The following is a 22101-nucleotide window of genomic DNA, read 5'->3' as shown; positions in this document are numbered from 1 at the left end:
GTTTTAATTGATAGGCTTCGGAGCGCAAGAGCACGTAGTGAGCATCATATGTCTAATCGGGTGAATTCTCACCGAATTATCAAAAAAATTCTCAAAAAATTATCTTCATCGAAGCCGATGCTTTACATCCGGCGTTCAGTACAATTAAGAAAAATATGCGAACGGTTTGCAATTTCAAATTAATATTGAAATGCACAGGTCTAGAATTTTCTACAGTTAAAAATTTTCGGAACTTCAGTGTTCAAAAAAGTATACAAAAGCTAGACGTTAAGAACGTATCCAATGAGCGAGCAAAGAAAGCAGTTTCGGGGGTTGGCGAGCGCCAGCGAGCAGGGGAGAAGCCTCCTAGTTTTAGTATTAATTTAAAATCTGTCAGTCACACACACCACCGTATGCATGAGTTCGGTACATTTCAGTATAGTAAGCAGCAAAAGTATTAAAATTAACAAGAGAAATAAAATTTTCTATCGATATAAGAGAAAAAAAATATCAATGTTTAGTTGGTTCCCGTAATCAGCGAAAATTCGAGAGATTTTTCGGTTCGATTTCAGAATGCGGAAAATGAAGTCTGAAATTGAAAATCTGTTGCAAAATGCAACGAAATTGCACATGAGCATGCAAAAATCCTTCCCACTGAATCCAGCTCATTATACGCACATGGGGACCCGCAAGTGTTTCACCAAACATGTAAAACGATTGGAGTTTTCATACGCTACTGGGAAATAGATTGGAGTTGAATTAGCAAAAAAGTTGAAAAGAACAATGTCTTCTTGAGTAATTAGTGGCGAAAACCAATATGGTAAAGAAAAAATATCTCATTTTGGAAAAGGAAAAATTAAGCACTTTTTAAAAACGCTGCGCACCCTGTTGTTGCTATTGCACGAAGGCCTTTGCAATATAAGCAGCCTATTTTTTTGGAAACACAACTTTTATTCACCATTTATTTCATATATTATTTTATCATTTTAAAGGTTAAACACTTCTCTGGATTACTACATAATCTCGAACCAGCTTGTTGAAGTTTTGTAGACTCTGTGACGCATTTTGTAGGCCTAAACCTCTCTAGCTTCGCGTCGTATCTTTGGAAAAAGAGTTGTACCTCATTTTTCACCATGCTGTCGTAACTAATTCATTAAGATTTAGGGTATATAAACTTTTATGTTTGGTGAAATTACAATAAAAACATAACTTTGAAACAATGTTAGATCGAAGAAAAAAAATGGGCATTCTAAAACCAGTAAAGAAAATACTGAGCAAAGTTGTAAACATTCTTTCTTGCAGCACATCTTCTGGCTGGAATGATAAGAAAGGTGAAGTTGGAATATAGTTGGGAGCTGGTATGACCCAGGGGTATGACCTACATATACAAAAACTTCTGTGCCATCTACAAAAATTCATGGACTAATTTTGCGATTATGTTGGAAAATACTCAACTGTTCATAAAAATATTCGAGAAAATAAGCGGATTTTCGAATTTCTAAAAACGGAGAATTTCCTTTTAAGGTACCCCATATAAAATGCTTCTGGAAGCAATTTCTACTTGAACTCATAAAACTGCAATTGCCAATGCAATTAAATGCTTTTAAAAAATCTTATTCAGTGGTAATATTTAAAGATTCACCAAACTAAGATTTGAGTACTTTTCGTCAAAGTTCTTGAGTAAGAAAGTAGTCATTTTAGTCTCACGCGAATTCGGCTTAAAACATATTTTTCGAGGATCTGTCGTTCCAAAAATAATGCCTTGCGAACAATATGTTATTTTCATAACTGTTGTGAGTTTGCAACGGTAAAGTTACGTTAAACTGTCTTACCGTAAATCGCTCGACTTCGCGCGCAAGTCGCCTGGGTACCAAAGCAGGGGAGGCATCCTTTCTGTAGAAGATCAAAATTGCGATAGCATGTCTTCGGATCATCCTCAATGATGTTTACCAAACAGTTATCAACAGCTCATTGAGCAGCTCTATTTCGACATAAATAAAGTACCCACCAACCAATGTTTTTTTTGTTATAAATAGAGACACTTAAAATTTTGGTTTATTTTATTTTTATGGAAACAACTAAACTTTTATTTATTTCGAATGAATGAACAACTGCTTTCATATTTATTCGAAATGAAAATTCAGAATTCATTTATTGTACTTAGTACTTTATATATTATAAATTTATTTTAATACCTAAATGCTAAAAACATTATTCAATTTTCATCCTCTATATGCTCAAAAAAAAGCTGTTACATTCGTATCCTATTTTTTAAAAAAAATAATTCTTAAAACTGTAAAAGTCCTTCAAAACTAAAAATTATAGCAAATTACTCAAACGTATTCCATTTAATTGCAAATTGCACAAGCGTAATCTAAATAATCCCATTAAGGCTATGTCAGTTATAAATATTAACAGTTCACGTGTAAAAAGAAAAAGATGATAAAACATTCCTGAGGAAATTCCTTTTTCTTAAAAATGATTTTTAATTAAATCCTTAAAATAAAAACGAAGTTTTCTTATTTATGTTTCAGTCATAATAAATTGAAAATATTTATTAAATTATGACTATATTTAAAGTCAAAAAAAGATGTGCGTTAAACCATTTATTTAAAAATTACTGAAATGCATTATTAGTTTAATTTTAGATTTAATCTTTTTTTTCTCCAAAAAGATTTAAATTTTAATTTACCCGAAAAGAAATAAATTCTGAGTTAAGAAAAAGAGTAGATTTTTTTTCCATGCTTGCAAATTGGAAAAGGAACTTTTCCAGATATTTCAATTAGATATACTTGTAAATTGAATAAACAGTATATAACTACTGGTATTTAGAAAATTTAATTACAGTACTAAATCAAATCAAACATACTTGGAAATTATGAAAAAAGAAATTAATTTGAAAATTAAATTTCTAACTGTCCAGCAAGGCTAGATAATTTTATGTGTCAAATACTGCAATAATTCTTACAATTTACGAAGAGTAAAAAAAAAATATATTGACTTTTTTGTTGTGGCAGTCTATTTGAATAATGTGAATTACTTAGCGTTTTTAATGGCTTATCCAGGTCACAAATCTCGTATATCTCTAGATTAAGATAAGAAAGATTAAAAAACTTCCTCGGTAATATTTTTTAAACTCTTGTAAAAAAAATAAGAGAAAATCCGATTTTTAAGGATAATCCGATTTACGGTAGAAAAAGTAAAAAGACTATAAAAATCTATCGGTTCATCATTGAGGAAAGCGGGACTGAAAATAACAAAACCTGTTTGATTCTCGGAAAATTATTATTAGAAACACCTTTAATTAGTAAATAAAATTTGTCTCCATTATTTCACTTCGTCTTACGTGCTTTCTAATTTTTTTCTAACTCATTCATTTTTTTGTAATACATGTTAGTAACTAATGTGACGATAGCCCACAAACTTATCATAAAAATAGTTAACCGTAATTTATAATTTGGGATTAGAACATTAAACCAGGATAAAACGTGATTTTTTTTTAATAAAAAGGCTCAGAAAAAAGTTCGTGTATTCAATAAAATAATAAAACATCATATGTAAAACAGGAGGCCCAGCTCGTAGCTTTTGTAATTTCTAGCGAAAATAGCTTACTGCTTTAACATCAGATTACATACCATTCTTAACTCTTAAAACTGCTACCACTTCAACTTGCTTCGCATTCCAAACTCTTTTCGCTCGTTAATTGAACACATTTATTGGTATTACACTATTGGACGGTATTATTTTTTAAATAAAGTTCTAAAATTAGGCAACATATAGTTTATGAATTCAAATTCCATTACCAGCAAGTGGCAAAGATACCAGCAAGTGACGTAGGGTGGTATTTCGATCCTGATTGGTCGTTGAAACGTGGCATTTGCTTACGTCAGCAAATTTTATTTCCATTCTATTTAGAGTAAGCCAAGCCCGCCAAGTATCAATTCTGTTAATTGGCATTCTATACTTTTTTCACAAAGATTTCAATTCTTTCACTACATAACTTCTTACTTAACAAAGACAGACATGAAGCCATGTAGAACATAAACAAACTAATTATGCATCGAAGTTGCCAGGTACACAAAACTATACCACGATTACAATAAAATACATAAACAAGTAAGAAGTCTAAGCAAAGTAAAAGACGTAGACGAGAAAGAATTATATTTAAACAAATTCGGTGTACGCTACTACGCTGTATTAATTAACTTCACGTTAATTAACATTCTAACTTATGTGGAGAACTTAGCTGAACCTAAACACGCTATTTTGCTTAGAAACGATCAGCTGGCTCTAACGTCACAGGTCACATGTGTGGGTATCTGTGATCTTCTTCTTGAAGTGCGAGAACCCAATTAAAGAAGACAGATAAAAAATAAAAGCTTTATTTTAATGTCGAAACAAAAACTTAAGTTGAATTAATGAATGTTAGTAACGTCCACGTACGTATAACATATAAGTGAGCTGTAAATTTCTAAAAAATTCCTTACAAACGCAATTGCAATTTTTGGAGATTTGAGACACAGTAGTGATAGAAATAGAGGATAAATTTCTGCAGTTTCATCAAAACACCTCTTTCTTTTCCGTTAATTATTAAGTGATCGTTGAACTAATTTCTCATTTAGGTTTTGTGATCATACACATATAAACGTCTTATATATTAAGATTCAATTCCCAGTATTGTTTGGAAAGGATAGTAAAGGAAAGGATTTGTGAAGGATTGGGGTTTAAACCTCGGTGGCGGCATGACTCCAACCGGCTTCAGATTGATGGGTACCAGCTTATCTGAAAAATAAAGGTGGCTTATTCGCAAATTTGACCACATTGTCTCATTCATGAGAAGCTAAACCCAAACTCACAATGTATTTTTAAAATAGTTTTTTTTTATTTACTTAGAAAATATTGCAATCAAATAATGTGCATCTTCTACGAATTCCCCTATTATTCTACTGCATATTCAGATTCTAACATTGTATATCAAAATATATTTTGCAAAATTCCAAACAAGGATTCCAAGCTAAATTAATACTATAATTTGCTAAATTCCAAGCCACGATCTGTCTCTATCACTATCGTTTACTGTGCAACGAAATGAAAAAAAAAGAAGAAAAAAAAGGAGCCCGAACAGTTTTCTGTTTGATTATTTGATTATTCTGAAAATAGATATGTTCGTTGGTTTAACTCTTTGGGTTTTTTTTTCTTTGCAAATAACATAAGTTCCCTTAACGAAATGGCGAAAAAGTTTTTCTGACTGTAAAGGGGAAAAAAATGAAAATTCTGCGAATGAAATATGCAAAAATTCAATAACGAAGTCATTTTCCGAAGCAGAGATATTAAATTAAACATAAAAAAGTCCCTCATTAATATGCAATCAGAGAATAATCAGCGCACTATTTGTTTTATGTTTCAAATATTTATCTTAATATAATTTTTTAGCTCTGAAGTTATTGAATGAAGGCTTACTAATAAGAATTATGTATGCTTCTTTTATTTCTTAAAATACAGTTTCGCAAAATAAAAAAGTGAACTTCCTTCATAAATTTTTAACTTAATTATCATATTTTTGTGTACTGGAATTCTTTTTAAGACCTAGCCTGAAATGTGCCTGTGCCTCAATCACAAATGTATTTTAGGTTACGAAATCAGCCACAAAAACGTACTTCATCGGAATGAAGATACATTTTTTTAAAAACAAATATGGATTTTAACCTCTTCTGGACGTGCCAGTCAGATATGCATTCTCAGGGCGGTGGCAAGTAGGGGAAAAAAATAAATCTGGTAAGCGAAATATTTCTATATCATTTTATTTGGGAGGGGGAGTAATAATAGTTTGATTTACTTAATATATAACTACTTAAATTCGAAATGAAAATTATTAGTTACACTTTGAACTAACATTATTTAGATATGCTAGAATTAAAGGGAAAGCAAAAATAAGACTGTTAAATTATAAAAAGTTAGCCTTTGTCCAAACTTAGGATACCACTTTTATTTTTTTCCATCCTGATTCTGGTTCAGTACGAATACACTTATGACTCGCCCGTTCCGAAAAGGTTAAACAATCAAAAAAGGGGGTTTTGTTGCAGAGGCGGATTAAGGCTATTACGGCTACATTCTCAGGCCCTGGATTATTGAAGGACTCCACTAGGAGCCAACATGAAATACAATAGAGGAAAAAAGCAATTAGTAAAAATTAATGAAAAAATAAAAATAAAGAAATTAAATATTTATGCGAAAGTCTTTAACTGGCATCCTTAATATAGCGTTTCGTAATATTATTATTTTTTTTTAATATCCGTCGTTGAACAGCCGACCCAATTTTGGTTTTACGACTCCTAATGTACAACTCCGTAGCCTTGTAATTTTGAACCCAATCCAGAAGACAAGGAAACTTTCTGGATCAGTACCCCCCGAGGTATTTTATTTTATGACCGCCGTTGAACAGTCGACCCAATTTTCGGGTTTACGACTACTAATGTTCAACGCCGTAGCCCTCCCCCCTCAGAGGTATTGATTTGTTATGGGAACATGGAGGACTTTGCACCTCGACAGATTTAACGTGAATCAGTCACCATTCGACTGCACGGGGAGACTTCAGCCGGCTGACATAGAAACCCATGAACTCTTGGACATGGGCCCAGTGCCCTACCAACCAGGCTATCCCGGCTTTTTAACATTATTTTTGTAAATTATAAATGAAGATTACGAAAGAGAAAAAAAAAAGTCATTTCAATATTTTTTCTCTACTTTTTTATTAATTCTTACTTCCGCCGGAAATATAGTGTACTACAAGTGAATTTGCATTCCATAGCAATCCTCAGTTTTTGGACAGATGCGTCTTTGGCTTATTATGTTACAGTAAGGAGGGGAGGGCCAACAAACGTCATTTGCTACTAGATTATTTTAAAATTTCTTCCTCGCAATATAGAGAGGAAACAAGTTTGTGATGCTGCAATACAGGTAGGAAAGCAGCAAAGAAGGAAAAATTGAAAACAAAAAAGAAAGAGAAAAAATTGTCGGAAATTGTTCATTATTTAACGCAGTTAATATGTTCTCGAACTTTAATTGTAGTAATATGAAAGATTATTTAAAAAATTCACGACATGCCATCCCTTATTTTGAATTTAGTATTTTTAGTAAATTTTGGTATTTTAGACAAACTTACAAATTTAGGTATTTTTTAGCAAGTTTCGAATGTAAAACAAATTTCAAATGATTTCCACATTATAAAAGTTATAAAAAAATTTCTCAAAATTTCCTGATGCTAACGTTTTATATGCTCTGAATTCAGAATGTTTTGGACTAAAGAAACTTTTAAAGAAAAGAAATCTAGCATATTTTTTAAATCCTTTTAATACTTTTTTTTTCTAAAGTGCAGTATGATCTTGTAAAGAAGGCTAAGTTTGGAATGCTCATACAAGGAATGTGTTTTTATAAAAGACAGAAGTCCGAAAATGTTATAATTTCATTTTGAAAAACAGTTTCCTAATCAAATTAAACAAGTTCTTCTAAATAGAAAATAGTTTTTTATCTTCATTCGTTTAAAAAAAATCGCCGAATTTCTTGGTAAAACTGCATTTAACAAAAAACCTTATAGAATAAATAAAAAAAAATTTTTTAGGGATTTGGAAATTTATTTAATACATATTTCAATTTTTAAGTGATTCTAAGAAAGTAAAACGTTGCACTAAGGAATTCTTCAAGAGATCGAGTAATTTTATTCAGATCACTGTTAAAATTTAAAAGAAAAACTTCATGAAACACTTAAAGATGAGCAAAGTTTCTTGAGAAGAAGAAATAAAAATTATTCGTTCTAAAATCCATACTTTATTATTCTATTAAGGCATCTTGAGTTTCAAAAATAATTTTCAAATTTTCTTTAGAAGATTTTTATCTTTTTCTGGCCTGCTTTAACTAATATATCATCAAGTATAAAATTTGTTGGAAAAAAAAAGCGCAGGTGATTGATAGTTCACAGATAGCATTAGCTTTAAAAAAAAGCTATTTAATATTTAATTAAGGCATGTTTCCTGACTTTCATGTCTATACTACCTAAAAGTAATGCTTACTTTTTAGGTAAAATGTTACATTTTGGCATGTAGTTCTCTGAAACTTATGATCTGATAGGGCTGAAGCATTTTTTATGCATGTGGCTAAATCTTGTAAAGAACGGTATAATTAGGAAAAAAATATTTTGAATAAAAACAAAATCCTAACCTTATAATATTTTAGCAATGTTAAATAATCTGAAAGATATATTATCAGCTCAACGAAAGAACGCAATTGTAGATCATGATATCGATTTGCGCTAATGACTCTTTTTAAGCACAATGACATTTCCACATCGAAATGAACTTTTCAATGGTCAGTCGTCTTCTTACGGTGGGTGAACAATATTTGCCATAGAAATTAGCACTTTCGTTTCCCGTGTAGATCTTCGTTATTGTTTGACGTTTTTCGGACATTTTATCATTACATTCAGAATTGCGTGCTTTATTTAATGAAAAATAACTTAGAAATTAGTATTCATAAAAAATGTTGGTTTGATAAAACAATAACGGTTTAAAGAGATTATTCGTTATTTTATTCCCAGCCCTAATGGTACTAGATGTCGATTCCGTGAACCATTTTTGTTTTAAAAATAAGACAATTAATATTAAAATTGTCTTATTTTAAAATTGTCGTATTACGTAAATTATTACTAAAATCGCTTCAGGCTTTCTAAAGTACATTTGGAAACCTATATCAGGCACAAAAATCAATTCAAATTGTTAAACCTTTATGCACTAAAAAATAATTGAATAAATTGCACTGTACGCAAAAAAATGAATAAATAAATTTTAAAAAAAAACAAAAGACCCGGAATAACTTTTCATCTATTGAGCGGATCAGAAGTTACGAAATCAAGCACAAAAACGAACTTCCTCAAAATAAACGTATATATATATATATTTATTTTTTTTGAAAAATTTGGATTTCTTACTTCAAACAGAGGTGGTATAACCTCAAATTATAGGAAATAATCACATTTCATGTAATTTGCAAAGTAATCGCCTAAATTTAAAAATAAGTAAAATTATAAGAAGAAAAAATGTGAATATATATGTAAATCGCATATTGTGAAAATTTCGTTTTTTTCTTTCATTTTTTTTTTGCAAACGAAATAAACGAGTCTTACAAATTTATGAGTAAAGTATAAAACTATAGCTGTGGCACTTAACCCTACATAGATTCGTCTTATAGACTTCTGACCCCTGCCAGTTTTCCGAACTCTATAAGTTCCCCTTGCTCACACACTACCTCTCTCAAAGTACTCTCATAACTAGCAATTATTTGAAGGTGATAAACACAGCTGTACACTCGTTTGAAATAAAGAAAGGAAATATACAAATATATAATCGAAGGCCTAGTTATAAATTAACACTGACATAAGTTTAGTAGTCGAAAGTTAATTTAAGTAGCACTATAGCTGCCCAGTGGTTCACTGGCAACGGTCTGGGAAACACCCATAAGGATAATCCGAAGATGTGTTATCACAATTGTTGATGCTCTGCACAGGGGATGACTCCCCCGCTATGGAAACGGATGAACTACGCTAGAAGTCGAGCACTTTACGATAACAAGGAGTTTAACACGGAACGATATCGCGCACCATCGGTTTCTCTACAGGATGATCTAAGTTCACTAACAGCTGCCAGTCATGTTTGACTTCTTTGTTCTGTTGGGAACCGGTGTCTTGCAATCAGTGCGGAACTTAGAAAATCAATACAAGTATTAAGTTAGTGTTATCTATTTGTGGGATTTTATTACATTTATTGGAATTACCTGACTTTAATATTTAAAGATAACTAAAAATGATACAATTAAGTAAAAAAAAAATACTTATTTTTAAAAAAAAAGTGACACAACTTCGACAGTTATCGATTCTATTGGGGCTGGAACAAAAATATTGAGTTGTTGTAATTCATTTGGTTTCAGATCAGGCAATCTTATGTTTTTAACTGCAACAAATGGTAAAATAAGTAACAGTTTGCTGATCACGATGTGTACAGTGCTAACATTTTTATAGTCTATTGGATAGCAGTTAGAAATCGATATTTCCCGGAACATAACGATTGGACAAATACAACGTTGATGAAAAAAACAAAATTCCGGTTAATGGTACCAAAATATATGGCATTTAAAGCCATTCATTTGGTAGTTTTTCCGTTCATATTGTAACGGAAAAAGACTCTCTTAAGTTAAGTTAAGTAATCAGTAAGTAATCATTCAGTAACACTAAAATTTATAATTACAGTAAGATAAGTTACACACCAGAATCAGTAAAATGTAAACTTTATTTAAAGTGCAATTTAATGTAGTGTTATAAAAACTGGATTAGGTTGTCTGTATAGTTTTAAAAAAAGTACTTATGAGAGTTCCAACCGTTTTTTTTTTTCTAATTCAAAAAAGACAATGCAATAAGAAGTAGCAAAGTTTTAACATTTTACTGAATTGCAATATTTATCCAATTTACATATATAGACCAAAATATTGCACATTGAACAATTCAACTAAATAAAAATATATTTTTTAATAATTTTTAAGAATGAAAGGGGTATGAACAACATACAATGTTTAAAACGTCCTGAAAAGGAATCTATTTCACTAAGGAAACTTTATTTCGAAACTTTACCCATTACATTACCGTTTAATGATTGATTAACTGAAAAAAAAATCTTTTTTTTTCCTTTTTACCCTTATTCATCTTATAAAATGCACTGAGCTCATACAGACCTATATAATTAAACTTCAAATCAATCTATCAATATTTAGTCAAAGAAAGAGAATTTAAACGGTTCAATGTTTCATTCTTGACAGCATAGTATTAAGCTTACGTTTCATTTTTGGAACGAGAATTTCTAGACTATCTTAGAGAAATAACCGTTGTGGAAATTTTTTAAAAGAAAGCTTGTTAGTCAACTTACACACTGCATATCAAGAGATAGATTATTCAAACCAATAAAACATTGTTTAAAAAATACAATCTTTTATTATAAGTATGGTTTTTAATCAAAACTTTTGAGATAAAAGCAGAAATTGTAAAAAAAAGAGAGGTATTCCTTTTCTCGTGAAGATTTTAAAAAAATGAGGTGCTTTAAAAGACAATTCAATAATTCTTTTACGATTTTAGTTTTTACCTCAAGTGAAGTATCAAAATTTTTAAATTAACTAATCCTATGCTTAAAACAGAAGATTACTTTAACCCATGTTATATTTTATAGGGTATTTTTTTGTCATGTTAAAATATTATTGGGATTGAGAATGATTTATGAAAAGTAATCCATTTAGCATATTATCTAAAATTGATTTGACTTTTGAGTCAGTTTTTCTTGTGAGTAAGTTGGTTATCTTTTTTAAAGAATTGATGATAAAATTGCACATCTGTGTTTATATATAACGAAATTTATAAGTTTTGTGCTTATAACTGCAAATAAACTCAATGAGAAATTATCAAACGGGCGAAGGCATTCTGAACAAGAGAAATTAGCTCCCCAGTGTTGGCCTCGCTTCTTGACCTCACACTAACCTTTACTGTTACATGCATTTATGCAAAAAAAAGAAAAACTTTTTATGTGTGTGTGTGTGTTATGTAAGTTATCAGCAGATGGCCGCTCAAATCACTGCAGAAAAATAGCATTCCTACACCATTAAAAATGATTGAAGTTTGCGAAAATGCTTCCCATGGCTTCATAAAGGGATAACAGATTTTTCAGCTAGTTACATGGTGAGGAAAACCACGAAAACCTCCAATATTTAGCCCGATAATAAGTGAATTCTCACCCATGATTTGTTTACGACTGAGGTTATTTTACGTCAGGACTGTGGTCGGTGTAAGTCAGGAGCAGAATTTGATTCAACCAGCCCTCGCTGGGATTTGAATTTGTATCACCTCATTGGGAGGCCAGATTTCTATTCACTGAGTCACCTCGACTCATCTAGATATTGCAAAGAAATATTTAAATAGGAAAGAAAAAAAGAGCAATGCAAGTGCAAATGGTTAAAAAGTTTTTTTAGTTCCTTTTGTACTTATTAATCTTTAGTATTACTCTATTATTTTGGTTTATATACGAGATGCACCGTAATTGCAACCATTATTATATACATTTAGAATATTTTTCAAAAGTGAAATCAAGAAATATATGCACTTAGGTGGCTGTTACAAGTTAATATTTAAACACGGAAAAAAAATTTAATCAAATTCACGCGAATCTCGATTTTGGGGTAAAGTGGTAAGTAAAAACACCAAACCCTGTTTAAATGTGCCAAACGAACTCTGAAAAGGTGACGATTCGAAATTCGAATATTTTTGATACAAATCGCTCCCGCAAGGAAATTGAAATAAATTTTTAATACACGCTTTCTTAACCACATTTCATCATTTTGTGCGTTTTTATCACTAAAATGTTAATTTGCGAAACCTTCTGAAAAATTTATTGTCTTCATTTTTTTAACAATCTTCAATAACTAAATGTAGAAACAACCTGCATCTGCGTAATAAGAAAAATTTAATTTTTGAATATCTATCAAAGAAGAATTTCAGAAAACGAAGTCTCTAGAATTCACAATGAATGTTTTACATAAAAACTTTTTTCTTAATGTTTTTAATATTCCCTTTTTTAAAAAAAAAATCCTTTTTATAGTTATAAAAAAGGCATGATTTTAAATTCCTAGAAAATATGAAAAAAAAGTGTGCTGAACTTAATTAGAAAAAGAAAATGCGCTAAGATATTATAAAAAAAAGACAATAAAATGCAATTTTTGCAAGGATCTTATAAATAGTGCATCTGTTAATTTCTTTCTTTAATGTAGCAATTTTCAATCAAATCAGTTTCATAAATGTCAAAAATAAAATTTACGTTAACTGCGTAAACTTATCCCAGTCTATAATTTAGTTCAAAATAACTAAGACAAGGTCCTTTTGTTCGAAGCAATTTATTTATTCCTTAACCATTTAAAACTTTTCAACCAATCATGATGAATCGTCTTCGTCTGAATCGCCTCTTACAATTCTGTATGCATTCTTGCTTTTTGTGACTACCTACAAAAAGTATTGCGGTATAGAATTATGGTTTGGATTAAGCGAGTGATTAAATAGAACAATAGTCGGAATCGGCTATTCTGCGTCAAACGTAAAGGGAAGTAAGTATTCAAGGTGAAGATATCAAACCATACTATAAACTAGGCCTAAATCGAAAAAAAAAAAGATTGGAAGGAAGACAGATCACCTGGGTACCTTAGAGTCCCCCAGGTAATAGCTGTAGCGATCACTTTTAACTGAAGTATATAACACAACCCCGTGTGAACTGGGTTCTGTCTTTCCAATCGCTATATATTTACATCAACTGCTGAATCAAAAGGCTACACGAACACGTAACCGTCTGTCATACAGGCATAAATAACAACACCAAACATTTTACTACATAACCAGAGCCTGATAAAGGCAAAGGCATACAGGGAAGTTGCCCCGGGCCCACATCAGAGGGCGGGTGGGGGGGGGGAAATCGAATAGAAAGTCTATTTTAGGTTTCCTTCATTAATGAACTTTTTTTAAACAAAATATCAGTAGAGTGTAAAATCTGTCAGTGTTATGTTAGCTTCTTCATTGATCTATCGTATGAACACAAAAAATCTAAAACCCATGGCTTTCTAGTGCGGAATGAAGCTAAATTTTCTTAATTATGATGGACAAAGTTGGCCAATCAAAAGCCTGTATTTTTACATATAGCGAAATGCGCTGTGTTTAGAAAAATACAGGCTTCTGATTGGCTTAAGTGAGCCATCGTAATTTCGAAAATTTAGCTGAATTCCGCCCTTAAGTCAGCAAGGATAGGTATTTTTCGCAGTTAGATGACAAAGTTAACAATCAGAAACCTGCATTCGGCATGATGGACATAGAATTGTCAGAAAAGCCATAAAATGGACAAAATGCTAATTTGTCTGACCTTTGGAGGGGGCTTTATAGCCATTTTAGGTTCTAGTCAACTTTCTTGTTATATATGTATATTGAGGAGAAAACTTTAAATACATCCATAAAGTTCAATTCCTTATTATTGAAGTAGTGAAGCAGAGAGGGGCCATAAAGAAGTTTTTGCCCCGGGCCCCAATTAGGCTAAGTCGAGCCCTTTACATAACATCCTTATTCCTGTCCAATTATTAACTGGATTAGTAATCTCCCTACCTCACGCTAATGGTACCACCGGATAAACTGATTAAGCCAAATTTAGTGGCTTAGATGTTGTTTGACGAAACATAGTTCAGTGATTAACCAACTTGTGTTTTTCTTATTTTATATCAGGTGTTGAACAGTCAATCCGTACATGAGTTTACCGCTTTATCAATGTTCAATTACGTAACCTTGTAATTTTTCACCAAATCCAGATGTCATGTTAATTCCTGGATCAGGCAACAGAGAAACTAGTTGAAAGGTAAAGAAAACCGCGAAAACCTTCAACGGCTAGCTAGATGACAATAGCATCCATCATCGGTAAAAATCAATCTTCCACCTCTATTCTGCCGTTTTTTGACAACAGTACCACTTTACATGAACTAATCCGATAACAATTTCAATTTAGTAGCGGAAATATCATTGAATAATTTTCTGGGGCTGGTACGATAGCTGTAATGTTATCATTCTGATCCGAAATATTCGGTTAACCTTAATAACTTAACCTTTAAAAAAACACCAGTGTAGAGTATAGCAGACAAATGCATGAGTATCCCAATTCTATTTCCTCACATAAGGAAATACGTAATCCAAACAGCAATTGTATCAAAAATTAAAATAAATAGGAAAAGTCCCGTGAACAGAGCCCACTCTGTAATTGGTTCAAATTTGCTTCAACATAATAGTAAAGGGAATTTTATTGAACAGACAGTCCGGTGTTACAGACTCTCTGATTTTTAAAGCGTATGGAACAATCTCCCACGATGCCACCATAATTATTGAACACAAAATGTCTTTAAGCCTGGCACTTATGCCATTTTCGTCTCCGGGTATCCTTCGCACTGTTGTACTCGCGGAAGAAAAATAGGAAGAAAACTATATAGGTAACTATGTAAGTAGCAAAACAAAAAAGTCTGTCAAACAAACAGGGTTATCACAAAATTTCTTACGAAAAGAAAAACAGCATCAACATGACCTTCCAGTTATCAAGTTGAACATGAACAATATTAAAGTTTGATTACAATAGTTTATTTTTTTTTAAAGTGAAAAAATAATAATAAATGAATTATTCTTTAAAAATGAAAAGTTCAATACTAAGGCATCAAAAAAGTTGGAAAAATAATACAGTATGTAGGATAAAAAATAAATTTGGTAACTTCAAACACACACGAGGTTTAAATTCTTGAATCGGAATTTTATAAAAATTTTCTAACAAACTTTCATGCGAGGAAATTAATACTATTAATTTTATAATCTTAACATCTGAAATGTCTGTAATATTTAAAAAAAAATTCCCAATAGTTTTTTAGTAACAAAATTTCTGTTATTATTAAATATACCTCCATTCAAAAAAAAAACCAAATAAATGACTCTTTTGAACTAATCATAATGCATTTGAGCTATAACTTAATTTGAACATTGTTTAAAATAAAACGCAATGTGAAGTATATTTTTAAACTCTGCATTAATATTATTCAAAATATTTGAATGTTAAAATCAATAATTGAATGTAGAAGTATTTGAATGTAGAAATCAATAAATTAAAAAAACAAAAAATCGTTTTACCTGATGACACTCTTGCGTTCTTGTAAAGAATGGCGTGAGATATTTAGTATCCAATTTCATAAACAGGTTTTGAGCAGTGAGACTGCCACTCTCTTCGATTTCTGATTCTTTGTCACCGATGATTGTTTTACCCTGGAAATTAAATTAAATGTCACCTTATCTTAATCAGGTTTCTCCTGCGGAATTACTTCAAAGTCAGATTCAGGCGGTAGATATTGACGATTTGCGCTCGGAATTAACTAGCTTATAACTCGTGTTGTCAACTTCAAAGTGATGCTTCATAATGAATTCAGACGCGTTAAAATTACTGTTAATTAACAAACTTTTGTTCTTGGTTTTTGAAGGGGTAGAAAATCCTGAGTACATATGGAAACAGCGTGCAACCTTCAAAAATATGACGTTTTGCAACAATTTCACGAAATCCAAGCGTTTTATCCTTTTTTACCTTGATTGCTGCCACCCTGATAATGAATATTATACGCCCTTCTCGAAGAGGTTAAATGATTAGTTTGATAATGCATAATAAAATAGAAGCTTTGAAATATCAAAATTTTCTATACTTTTGTCGTTTAAAATTTCAAAGCACGTTATGGATTTATCAAATTCTAGTAAAATATTACATACCTATATTTTGAACGTGGAATCAGCTTCTAGCAATAGATAAAAAAGGAATAATAGATTGTGAACCTCTGGTATAGAAGGTCCACTTTTTCAAATTCATATAAAATGTAACTTAAACACTTCAGTCTCTCAACTCTTTATTTTATATCATTAGATTGGGAATACGATGCATAATGAACAATTTTTTTTATAAAAAGGCAGGCGAACAATTCAAATTTTAGAATGCAGCATCAGTATATAACTAAAATGAGGTGAAGTAGTTCCGATTCCTAACATGAGGTGATGGTTAGTCTTGATGGTACAATCAAAGAATAAGAGAGGTTTTCATGTGATGTTAAGTTAAAAACCGTTAAACTATGATGGTTCCTGATGGATTGCTTTTGTTGGGCCATCAAACAAAACCATCAAATCATGTTTATAAAACCAATCAATATATAACCAATCAAACCATTTTTTTAAATAAAAAGTCAGATGAGCAATTCAAATTTTAGATTTCCGCAGCAGTATATAACTAAAATGACATAAAGTAGCTCCGATTCCTAACATGGGGTGATGGTTAGTCTTAATGGTACTATCAAAGAATAAGAGGGGTTTTGATGTGATATTAAGTTCAACTGTTAAACTATGATGGTTCTTGATGGATTGCTTTTGTTGAGCCAACATACCATGTTTTTATAACCAATCAAACCAAATAATATATCTTCAAACCATTTTTTTATATAAAAAGGCAGATGAGCAATTCAAATTTTAGACTTCCGCATCAGTATATTACTAAAATGACATAAAGTAGTTCCGATTCCTAACATGGGGTGACGGTTAGTATTGATGGTTCAATCAAAGAATAAAAGGGGATTTGATGTGATATTAAGTTAAAAACCGTTAAGCTATGATGATTCCTGATGGATTGCTTTTGTTTTGTCCATCAAATAAAACCATCACACCATGCTGGTTTTGCTCATGTTAGTCCAACACAAAGTTGTTCCAATTCTTAATATTGGATGATGGTGATTTTCAATGGCACTATCAAGAAGTAAGATGGTTTTTGATGGATGTGCATAATGCTAACCATCTAGTTCATGTTGGTCCATCGCAGAAAAACCATCAAAAATTTTGTCTTGGGTTCATAATCTGTAGCTTTAAGTAATAAGAGAGGTGGTTTAAGAGAGGAAACGTGTACCAATGCAATAAATTCATATCAATTTTAACTTATCTTACCATATTATCAGTTTTGATTAAGCAAATGCTACTGGGTGCAATTTTTTTCTTGCAGGGATCTTTCTCCTTCCACTGCAAATACTAAAGGAAAAATTTTTATTTAAAATTTTGTTTCAGTTTAACAAAGGTGAAAAGCAAAATATTTGATAAATTTTATTATTTAATGAAAATAAAGCTACCTGAAACGCGTATTTGTTTACAATACGAAGTCTTAGTAATTTTTTAAATAACTTTTATGAAAAATTTGTTAGCTTTTACTTTCTAAAATTTGGTTATTCAGATTTGTTAAACTCAAATTTTTAAAAAAATCGAAAGACTTATTGGCTTCTAAAAATAAAAATAAATTTAAATTATTTTTTTAAGAATATACAACTGCATTACTATGTAAAATCATCAGAATAGTGGTTCTACTAAAGTTTCTCTTAAATTTTGATGGTCCAGCCAGCCCTATTTTTTAGTGGACCAAGGTATCCCATATTCTGGATTTTTTCAAAAGATCAGAATAATTTCTCTTTTTCTTTGGAAACTTAAATAGCTGCAAATAATTATTAAATCAATAATCAACCTTGTAAAATATTAGCAATTTATTGCTGTATTCCTATAGAAATAAATTTTAAAAGATAAAGTAGTGAAGTTCTAAAAATTACACAGGAGTGCTAAAATAAAACTTCAGGAAATAAAAATGGCAAACTTTAACTGAAATATACGATTTTTTCATAGGATATGAAGTATTAGTAATAGAGCATGTTGTTGGAAAAAAAAAACAAATAAAAATATTTAATAGACTAAAAATAGTTGAGTCTGATGGCTCAACGTGCTCCTAGGTTTAATGTGCCTATAGGTCCAGTCTACCCCGCCTCCCTCTATAATTAATAAATACATAAAAACTTACACTTATATATATTTTATATATATTTTATATATATTTTAAAAATTAATAGTTTGTTGTATTCAGAAAAAAATATGAAATTCATTATCTTTAAAACTGTAATATTACAATAAAATTGTTCATATTTCGTACCTGGAAAACGTGTTTTAGATCTTTAAAAAGCGGTGTCATTTCATTGTATTGAATTCAGATGAGCATTTTTAATAGTGTTTCTTGTAAAAAAATCTCAAAAATTTCAATTTCATATGTGTACAGTAATTGCCGTCTTGCAAAAATTTCTGAAACCTCTAAAATACATATTTAGTTAATAATTCAGGTGTAAAATGCTTTTATTTTTTATTACATTGCTGATTCCATACAGATTCTTAGTATCATACCTAAGAGTAATTAAGAGAATTTTTTCCAATTTAATGAAATGTTTTATATCAAATGAATATGTTTCATTCTATGCCTCTGTATTCCGTAATTAATATGCCTGCTTTCATAACTATATTTTTTAGCAATGTATATATACTTAATTCTAGGATAATTTCCGCATTGGTGTGCTCACTAAGTACTGCTCACTAGTGCAGCTTGAGGACTGCTTTAATTGATGGAATTGCACTTACTTTCAAAAGCGGCATTGTACTTCCTCCGAACACAATTGTTGTAAACAGAACAATAACTAAGGTTGTGGTTATAATAAGGTTGCGTTTGTTTTCTTCAAACTCAAACTTTAGTGAACAGGCGTATGCCACAGCACCACGGATTGCTGGAGAAAAAAAATTAAAGACCTTATGAATATGTCGTTAACCTTCATCTATATAAACATAAAAAATTAAACATATACAATAAGTAAACATGTCAATAAGTATAAGAAGATTATTCATTATTAAAAGGAAAAGATATGCTGAAATTTCTTTAATAATTAAAACATCGAAATATAGAGAATAAAACACTTAAACTTATTGTTTCAAATACATCATGTTTATTTGTAAAAAACAAAGCAATATTATTAAATTTTATAGCTGAAATATTTATTTTATAATTTACGAATGATTGGTTGGTAAAAATCCTGGTTTTCGTTACCGCTATGAGGAAATTGGATAATTTTCACCAAAACTGAAATGGCGGTTTTTTTATTTATTAAATTCACTAAGGAAATTAGATTTTAAACAATAATAAAAAATTGCTGATTCTTGTATTCGTACCTTAGAATAGGATTTGACCACATTTTTTTAATATTACGTACCCTCTTCGTGTATATTTTTTAAGAAAATGAGCTATTAAATATGATATGCAATACATTAATGATGGGTTTGTACAACGTGCGAAAAGCACCAAAAAAAGAAGACCTAACTATATAACTTGTGTAACTTGCGTTCTAGGACTCAATCTTAATAGTTTGAATGGGTGACCTCAAATTTGCTAATTAATAAGTGTTGACGATATTTAAAGTTACGAAATCAGACACAAAAGCGTACTTTCTCTGAATAAACATACCTTCTTTTCGACGGATACTGATTTCTGACCCGACGGATACTGATTTCTGATTCTGATGCTGTAGCTGCAATCTGGGAAATATGGTCTTCAAAGTTTGGTCAGGAGAGCGATCCAAAGTTCGGACCCCTTAATGTTAATTTTATATTTTGCGCAGTTCGCCATATCTCGAGCACTTTTTAAGCGAATTAAAAAATTCTTGCAAACAATTATAAAATTTGTTCCCCACAAAAAATTAATCTCAGTAAATATTTATTTATTTTCATTATTTTATTTAAAAATTGTTAAAAAAAAATTAAAATGTAAAAAATTATATTTTTTGCATCATTTTAAAGTATGTAATGTTACATGGCAAAATACAAAATTTGAGTAAAATCGGTTGATCTGATCGAATTTCACAAAAGTCGTATATTCAAAATTCGATCATTTAGATCGAAATTTAATAGTTAGGTAAAAGTTAATCAAAAGAAGATCCAATCATTAAATCAAAACCAAAAGTTATTCAGGGTGGTCTTTTTTTTTTTTTTTTTCGTTTTTTTTTGGCGTATTATACATGTGGACTCGTTGTAGGAAAATAAAATTTAGAAGGCTTTTTTGTAAGAAGTTGGTGAATCATTTTATCATTCTGTCTGTCTCTCTCTCGATCTCTCCCTCTCTCTATTTCTACCTCTCTATCTATATATCTATCTATCTATTTCTATCTATCTATTTCTATCTATCTATTTCTATCTCTCTCTATCTATCTCTCTATTTCCATCTCTTCCTATCTCTCTCTCTATTTATCTCCTGGTAAATAATAGGAATTCTGAGGTATCAAAGCATGCGCGAGTTTTTGTAAAAGTGTATTACTACTTACAAAATTTTAAAAAAAATTACCTGATTCCATATGTTTACCAAATCTTTGTCATTCAACATTTAGAAAATTCTAATCAAACAATGCATGCTGAATCTGCATTATATGCATAAACATGAAGTACATATTAAGGAGTTTAATATGTGTTATAATATTTTTTTTTTAAATAGTATGAAATGTCAATGAGCATAGATGTGAAACGTATGTTAAAGGAGATTGGTAGAAGTGTAAAATAAGTTTTTAATATAGCCTATTTTTCAGTCCTACGTTATTTAGATTATTGTACATAAAACACCCAAAAAAAGTCAAGTGTAAATGAATAAGTACTCTTACCACTAAACCATATGATGAACATCATCTTAGGAGAAATTTTGTGTTGACGAAAAATATTGACAAAGACGCTGAGGGGAAAAACACTTACAGCTCTTGCAACAAGACAGAGTAACTACAATAGAGACAGAAAAAATTGCATTTTTATCAATAAAACTGGAAGCATTAAATTTTGAGCAAATGTTTTTTTTCTATTAAAAGGACACTTTATCCCTGTAGAATAATGTCAAAACTGACGAACAGATGGTGAATTTGTACACTTTTGGTGAATTGGGTGGTGATGGTGAATTTGTACAAACCGCTTTTTAGCGTGAAAAGTTCAATGCAAATAGACTTTCTTAGCTTTTACTATACGCATATGAGCTGATAATCCTAAGAATTACAGGAGGAATAAAAAATTCTAGAAAATTTTCAAATAGCCTGGCGCATTGCTGAATATGGCAGTGCATGCAACAGTGGACGAGGGGATAGAGCACTCATCATCCAAAGATCTTCCAAAGACCATCCCTGAGTTCGAATCCCGGTATTTGCTAGTCCATAGGAATTCTGCTCCTGGTTCGCACCGACCACATTGCCGACCAATACCCTCAGTGGTAGACGGGTCATGGGTTAGAATTCCATTCCAATCGGGGTAATCGTAACAGAGTTTACATTTTCCCCTCTCTATGTACTGCAAATGCAGGTTGGTTCCATCAAAAGATCCTCCATTAAAACTAGTTTGTTCCTATGTTTGATCCGGGAGTTCCTTTGTCTTCTGGATTGGTTTCAAAATTGCAAGGCTGTGGAGTTAAACATTGTTAGTGGTAAACTTAGGTTTGGGTGAGCTGTTCAACGACAGTTATTAAATGAAATTAAATGAATTTACGAAAAATTAAAGTGCAAACCGATAAATTTAATTAAAGTGATCGATCTTAGAATTATGCTGCCTTTCAGTTTGAATTTGAGCTCATTATTCGTTTTAAAGAA

At 30.8% G+C, this 22101-nt stretch overlaps 1 protein-coding gene across 2 annotated transcripts in view; it reads right to left on the bottom strand.

Moving 5' to 3' along the window:
• Window positions 1-4609: 4609 nt before the first annotated feature.
• LOC107446854 (sodium/hydrogen exchanger 8-like) overlaps window positions 4610-22101 on the bottom strand; it is a 48011-nt gene continuing 30519 nt past the window's right edge. Inside the window, exons 12-16 of one of the 2 annotated variants that reach the window (XM_071180496.1) lie at window positions 21139-21250; window positions 19082-19224; window positions 17585-17665; window positions 15749-15880; window positions 4610-4761 (exon numbers count right to left, since the gene is read on the bottom strand). In XM_071180496.1, coding sequence (XP_071036597.1) covers window positions 4738-4761; window positions 15749-15880; window positions 17585-17665; window positions 19082-19224; window positions 21139-21250 — 492 coding nt within the window. In that variant the 3' untranslated portion in view covers window positions 4610-4737. Of the gene's footprint in view, window positions 4762-12878; window positions 13058-15748; window positions 15881-17584; window positions 17666-19081; window positions 19225-21138; window positions 21251-22101 lie in introns of those variants that run through there. The other variant, XM_071180495.1, reaches the window with a different exon arrangement.

This window comes from Parasteatoda tepidariorum, chromosome 4, assembly GCF_043381705.1.
Source record: "Parasteatoda tepidariorum isolate YZ-2023 chromosome 4, CAS_Ptep_4.0, whole genome shotgun sequence".
In the NCBI taxonomy this organism is placed as follows: Eukaryota; Metazoa; Arthropoda; class Arachnida; order Araneae; family Theridiidae; genus Parasteatoda; species Parasteatoda tepidariorum.
This window is presented reverse-complemented; position numbering and strand designations above follow the sequence as displayed.